General features: G+C 36.9%; 1 protein-coding gene across 1 annotated transcript in view; it reads right to left on the bottom strand.

Moving 5' to 3' along the window:
• Stag2 (stromal antigen 2) overlaps window positions 1-7,235 on the bottom strand; it is a 124,275-nt gene that overhangs the window by 63,393 nt on the left and 53,647 nt on the right. Inside the window, exon 3 of the mRNA XM_031372636.1 lies at window positions 4,821-4,953. Coding sequence (XP_031228496.1) covers window positions 4,821-4,953 — 133 coding nt within the window. The remainder of the gene's footprint in view (window positions 1-4,820; window positions 4,954-7,235) is intronic.

Below are 7,235 nucleotides of genomic sequence, written 5' to 3'. Positions count from 1 at the left end.
GAATCATTTTCCTGTTTGTGAGGTGGAAGATCAAACTATGCCTACCTCACAGAGTTGTTGGGATTATGAAAGCAGAAAATATTTATTACAAATATACTCAGCACATAATAAAGTAAAAAATAATTGCTATAATTATCACTTTTCTGTGTTAGAATTCAGTAAATGCTACTTAGATCTAAATTCCCTAGAATTAAGTCTACAGAATTTGATTTAATTGTGAAAAATAATATCATATCACAACATTAAAAGCACTCAAAATATCAATAAAGTTTGAAAAAAATCACAAAAATAAAAATCTCTTCAAGTTTTATCTTAGTCTATAATACTATGTTAAGGTTCAGAATAAAGTAGGTCGCTAGAATAACTTTTATAAAGTAATTGAGACTTAGTTCAACAATCTAGCTGAATTCCTACTGCCAGGTGTATAACTCACTGTAATAGTCTTTTTCAAACTTTCATTTTATGTATATAAGAATTTTGCCCACATATATGTATATGTGTACAGTGATCTTCCAAAAGTAAAGCTACATACAGTTGTGAGCCACCATATAGGTACCAGGAATCAAACCCAGGTCCTCTCCAAGAATAGCCAGTGCTCTTAACCACAGAGTCATCTCGCAGTCCCATCACCGAAGGGTTTGTGGAGAGTATAAATAGTTATAAAACTTATTTTTGGCCTGGGCCAACTCTTAAACACCCTGAGAATTCAGTTAATGACTATGGGAAAATGACATTCCCCCATAAGGAGCCTGTCAGCATTGGAAGTAGGAGTTTCTTGAATCAGTGAAAACATTCCCAGAGAAATGGCTTGTAAGGTTAAACACTTGCTGCCAAGCCTGAGGACCTGAGTTTAATCCCCAAGATTCAAATGATAGTAATGAAGAACTCCCCAAGTTGTCCTCTGACTTCCACAGGAAGCACAGTCACATCCCCACTTATGCACGCCATTTGTACATATGTACATACATACACTCACACAAAATAAATAAATATATACATAAATAAAAATGTGAAGGTTCACTCCTATAACCTTTACACCTTCTTAAAGAAAAAGAGCCATTCCTAGTACATTTTTAAAATTTCTTTACATTTTAAATGTTATCCCCCTTCCCAGTTTCCCCTCCACAAGGCCAATATCCACTCCTCTATACCCCCTGCCTCTATGATGGTGGTCCCCCATTCACCCACCCACTCCTGCCGCATAAGCATAGTATTCCCCTACCCTGGGTCATCAAGCCTTCATAGGACCAAGTGCCTCGCTCCTCTCCCAGTGAGGAGCTGAAAGAGTTTGCAACTTCATAGGAAAAACAACACTATTAACCAACCAGACAACCCCAAAGCTCCCAGGGACTAAACCAACAACCAAAGAGTATATTTTCTTTTAATTGAGAATTTGATACATGTATATTTTGTTCAAATTCAATCTAATCCCCAATCCTTTAATGTTTCCTCCATTCTTCTATTTTCCCTCCCAATTACATCTGTTCTCTCCCTCCCTCCCTCCCCCAGCTCCCTTCCCTCCCCCTGATCCCCCCCCTTCTGCCGTTCCCCTCTGAACCAAAGGAGTCTACTTAGTGCTTGAGCATCTGCATGATGATAGGAAAACATACTGGAGCATGGGTAGCCTCTCAGGAGCCAAATTCTCAAGAAAGCTGATTCTCCCTTTCACAGAAGTCTTTAAATGCCAATAGCTCCTCAGATAAGGGAAGAACAATATAGCTCGCCCACCTTCTCCATCCATGCCGGGATCTGGTATAGCCCAATCTTGTGTAGGTCTTTTGTATGCTACCAAGGGATAAAAGCAATCAACCACGTACCCTAACTCATCTTTTAGGTATGTACGAGTGTTTTGTCTGCATGTATGTTGGTGTATCATGTATGTGCCTAGTGTTGAGGGAGAGCAGAAGAGGGTAGAACCTCTGCACTTCAACTCCCAGACAGCTGCAAATCACCACGTGGGTACTAGGGACCAAACCTTGGTCCTTTGAAAGAGCAGCAAGCAAGTGCTTTTAAGTGCTAAGCAATTTCTCCAACCCCTCTAACTCATTTAAATGCTAGTGCCAAAATAAAATCTTTAAAGGAAACATTTCAGAGCCCTGCATATGATGATTTCATGGATCCTTTTAGATGCATATATTTTTTGTGATCTAGAGAGCAAAGTTCAGCAAACTGTCTATAAAGTTAATATTAAATATCCGGCTTTATGGGCCACTGTTCTAGTTTTAATTTCTATTGCTTTGGTAAAATACATAGGGAAGGAAAGCTTTATTTGGCTTACAATTCCAGGATACAGTCTATCATTTCAGGGACTGCATGGTAGAAATTCAAGTAGTCACACCCCACAATCAAGAGCAAAGGAAATTAGCACAGCCTTGCTTGCCCTCAGCCAGCTTGCTCTTCTTTTCCACAGTATAGAAGCTCTCACCTAGAGTATAGCATCACACAAGATGGGCCCCTGGGTTTCCCTATAACATTTAACAGTCAAGATATCCCAAGATATGCCCACAGGCCAGCTTAGGCACTTATTTCTTCATTACCACTCTTTCCAAGGTCAGTTTAACAAGTGTCAAGTTGGCAGTAAACCTAACAATATACTCAAATATAAACTATATCTTTAATTAAAAACATTAAAAATATATAATCATTATTCTTATATTATGGACACTCTAAGCCATATTCTTAGATTTTTCTGACCTAGAGTCAAACGCAAAAAATGTATTTCCACAGATGCTGTGTATAGTTTGCATATTGCTCTATAGAGAGGGCCCTTTCTCCTTCAGTAGTCCACAAGCACCATATTCTTTCTGGTTTGGGGTTTAAGTTGTTGTTCAACACTTGTTTTTGGTGTTGCTGCTTTGTGGTAATAGGGATGGCCTCAGGGTCTCACTAATGTAAGGCAAGCACTTATTGAGATACAATTCCAGTCCATTTCATTATTATTCTGAGACAGTATTTTGCTATGTCATTTCCTAGGCTGGACTTGAGGTAAATAGAGTCCACCCAGGAATGAACCTGCTTTAGCCTCCTGAGTAACTGAAATTAAAGGCTTGTTACTAACCTAGCAAAAACAGTACTATGCTTAATAGTTATTTCAATAAATAACTTCCATAATATTTGTGAGATAATACCTACTAAGGAATCATCTAAATCACTAATTCCTAATTATAAAATGAAAGGATTTTGAACCAAGTAAAAGAATTTCAGAAAGAGAAGGTTAAAAAAAAAGGATACATTAAAATGTGTTTCCTAAAAGTTATATTATCACAGAACCAAATACTTTCAAACTGTGTATCATGTGTATAACTATGCTTGGTCAGTTTAAAAAACTTGTACAATTAAAATGTTTCAATGGATCTGCTGTGCTTGAGGAAACCATATGGTAAGATAAAGGAAAGAGAGGAAGTAAAGCTTGATGGAGGCACATAGACCTGCAATCCCAACATTGTGAAAAAACTGATCAAAAGCCAGCAGGGGCTACACAACACTCGGGCTAGCTCCGAGGGGAGAGGAGGAGGAGGAAAATAGCAATATTAATAAAAATGCTAATCTGGGTTTGGTTTTATAAAGAAAATCTTTCAAAAGATTTTTCGAGGGCTGGAGAGATGGCTCAGTGGTTAAGAGCACCGCCTTCTCTTCCAGAGGTCTTGAGTTCAATTCCCAGCAACCACATGGTGGCTCACAAACACCTGTAATAGGATCTGGTGCCCTCTTCGGGTATGTTTGAAGACAGTGACAGTGTACTCATAGACATTAAATAAATAAATAAATAAATAAATAAATAAAATATTTTAAAAAAAGATTTTTCCAGGTAGCATAGGAGCCTATCTATCAGGAAATTCAGTTTCTGTCTATAAATTACCCAAGTCTTACATTCAAGACGTTCTTTAAACTATGTGCATGTCTGTGGGTGGGTATATGCACATAGGTAGAGGTGCCTGTAGAAGCCAGAGGCGTCAGATTCCTCTAGAGCCAGATTGACAGTCAGCTATGAGTCACAAGATGTTGATTCTGGGAATAAAACTGGGGAGTTCCAGAATAGCAGTCCATATTTGTAACCACTGAACCACCTCTCCAGACTTTTATAACTTTAATTTGATATTAAATTATATATGCACACACATGTATGTATGTATGTATATATGTATGTATGTATGTACGTATGTATAATTGTTACCACAACAGCACCTAAAATATACCTAGAATAGTGTTAAAATGTATTTACAGTTGTTTTAACAAATCTGCCTCTAAAAATACCTTACCTAAAGCACTGACTCACTCACACACACACACACACACACACACACACACACACACACACACAGAAACATACACACAAACCACTTTAGAGGGGCTTAGAGTACAACACGGTCTGTCCCTTTGGCTCCATGTATGTTACACAAAACTGATTGTACAATGCATTCTACTGACTAAAAACTTTCTTAGTTTCATCTTTGACATCATGTTCACAGGTCTAATAATCCAGTATATATAACTGGTTATATATTACATATCCAGATGCATCAGTAGAAGGAAGTTTATGTATTTTGAGTTTATATTTGAGGCAACACAACATTTCAACATAACATAATCAATTTATAGGGAAATCAAATGAATTGACATGTCACATTTTGGTTATCATATTATACTTTATAAAATGACCTATTAGAAACAATAATGTTTAATAAGGTCAATAACAGTAAACTACATACAGATACTCACAAAAGCTATTTAGTCTGAAAATATAAAAACCCATATAATCAGGTTTGTCACACAACTGAGACCCTCAAACTAGCCAAATTTGACCGATAAAATTATTTCACTAAGTGTGCGTGCACATACATGTTAAAAAACAAAGTCACAAAAATAACACATACTTTGCCTTTGCCTTGCTTCTGATTTTTTCCTTCAATGTCTTCAAAATCTGTGTCAGAAGAAAAGTGTGTTTCTGACTCCCTATAACAAAAAGATAAGCAAACATTTTAAATCTTCCTTAGAAATGTGGATGATGTTTCCAATTTTTCAACATTATCTAAAAACAAAACAAGGTTGACTCATTGTAAATCAGTGGTTCACAAATCAAATGAAGTTCTGGATACGGAATAGGGTCCTGTGGGGAAGAAGATGAGATGGCAGGAGTGAGAAGGAGGGAAGAGAGGACGGAGAAGCATAAACAGAACTCACTATATACACATATGAAGTAGGCAAAGAAAAAACTTAATTAATAAGAACTCAGTATTATCACTAAAAGTAACATATACTTTAATAAAATATACCTTAAAACATTACCAATCATGTAAGACTATGAAGACCAATTACAAGGACTACTATAAAACAGACCAATTACAAAAAGTACTAAGATATAGGTTTCTGTAAACTGAATAAATAGCTAAAATGTGATGGCCAGTTCTACTTTGATACAAGGACCATACTTAGGAAAATTATTTAACTGCCAGGCAGTGGTGGCACATGCTTTTAATTCCAGCTCTTTGTTCTAAATAACTCAAATAGAAATATTTGCCAAGTCCCAGATTCTATAGATATCAGGGAACTTTTGCTAAGGGTTTTAAATTTGTGAGCCAAAGGCAGGCAGATCTTGAAGTTCAAGACCAGCCTGAAGAAAGCGAGATCCACGATAGCCAGGGCCTATTCTATTCCTGTCAATTCTTGTTACCCATTAGCCTATAGTAGATCCATATTATCTTAAGCATTCTATATCAATACAGTAATCTACAATATAAACTTGATAATGATCTCAATTTTGATGTGCATAAGAAATTGCATATTTTTTGTTTGTAACTGTAAAATATGAGCTCCGAGAAGCAGGTATATCTGTTTTAACTCCTTACATTATCTAATACACTGTCCTATCTTTAACAAGAATTTGCTACTTGGAAGATGTTTTTGTTTTTGTAACAGGCTCTCATTATGTAGCCCAGTCTGACCTCAAACTCCTAAGCTTCCTGCCTCCACTTCCTGAGTGTTAGGATCACAAGTATATACCACTAAACCTGCTTCAATATCTCTTTTAAAAAAAGGAATTCAAGGGCTGGAAAGGTGACTGGGCTGGAGAGCTGGCTCAGCAGTTAAGAGCACCGACTGCTCTTCTGAAAGTCGTGAGTTCAAATCCCATCAACCACATGATGGCTCACAACCATCCATAATGAGATCTGATGCTCTCTTCCAGTGGTGTCTGAAGACAGCTACAGTGTACTTACATATAATAAATGAACAAATCTTTAAAAAAGGAATTCAAGACTTGAATATGTCACTGTATCATGATAATATGTCCCAAGTATGATGCTGTTTTTCCTTAGGAACCTTAAAACATACCAAATATATACTGCAATTAAAATATCACAGTTTGGGCTAAAAATGTAACTCAGCAGACTACTTCTCTACAACCCCCAGGTTCAATTCCTAGCGATGCATAAACATGAGCAAGGTAGCATATACCTGCAACCCAAACATTTGAGAAATGAGGCAGAGAGTTCAAGGTCATCCTCAGCTACACAATGAATTTAAGGCTAGCCTAGGCTCCATAGACTGTCTCAAAACAAATACATAATTTTAGAGACTACAGATGTAACTCAATACTTGATTAATATGCATGAGGTACTGCATATTAAAACTTTGAGGAAAAGCCAAAAAAGCCAAAGACTCAAAATCTCCACCAAACAAAAATTATTAAAAATGAAAAGACACCTACTAACAAAGTAGAAACTGGCTGCCATGTAGAATGTATCTACCTACTCAATTACTTTTATCTATCAAACTTTTTCTACTAAATCAAGCCTCATAAAGAATCTAACAGGAGATTGCATGTATATAAAGTAGTGCTAAACAGATCTACTGGGCAATTTCAAGTCTTACTTTTAATTGAGACACCTCATGGAATTATCGCTTAATATAAAAACAGCTGCTACACATAGGCACAGTGGTTACAACAGCTTTAATCTCAACACTTGAGAGGCAAATGTGGACAGACCTCTGTTAAGTTATAGACCAGCCACGGCTACACAGATTTTTAGACCTGGTATCAAAAACAAACAAACAAACAAACAAAAAACACCTACACAGCACATGTGTGCACATAAAATGACTCCTACAGAGACAGGGTCTCATTGTATAGGCCAGATAGACTGATATCTCAGCTATCCACGGACTACAGCATGCATTTTACTCCCAGTGAAAAGAAAATACTGCAAGAGCTACAATCGCCCCCTACGCCATGCAAA

Source organism: Mastomys coucha, chromosome X (genome assembly GCF_008632895.1).
Source record: "Mastomys coucha isolate ucsf_1 chromosome X, UCSF_Mcou_1, whole genome shotgun sequence".
NCBI classification, from domain to species: Eukaryota; Metazoa; Chordata; class Mammalia; order Rodentia; family Muridae; genus Mastomys; species Mastomys coucha.
This window is presented reverse-complemented; position numbering and strand designations above follow the sequence as displayed.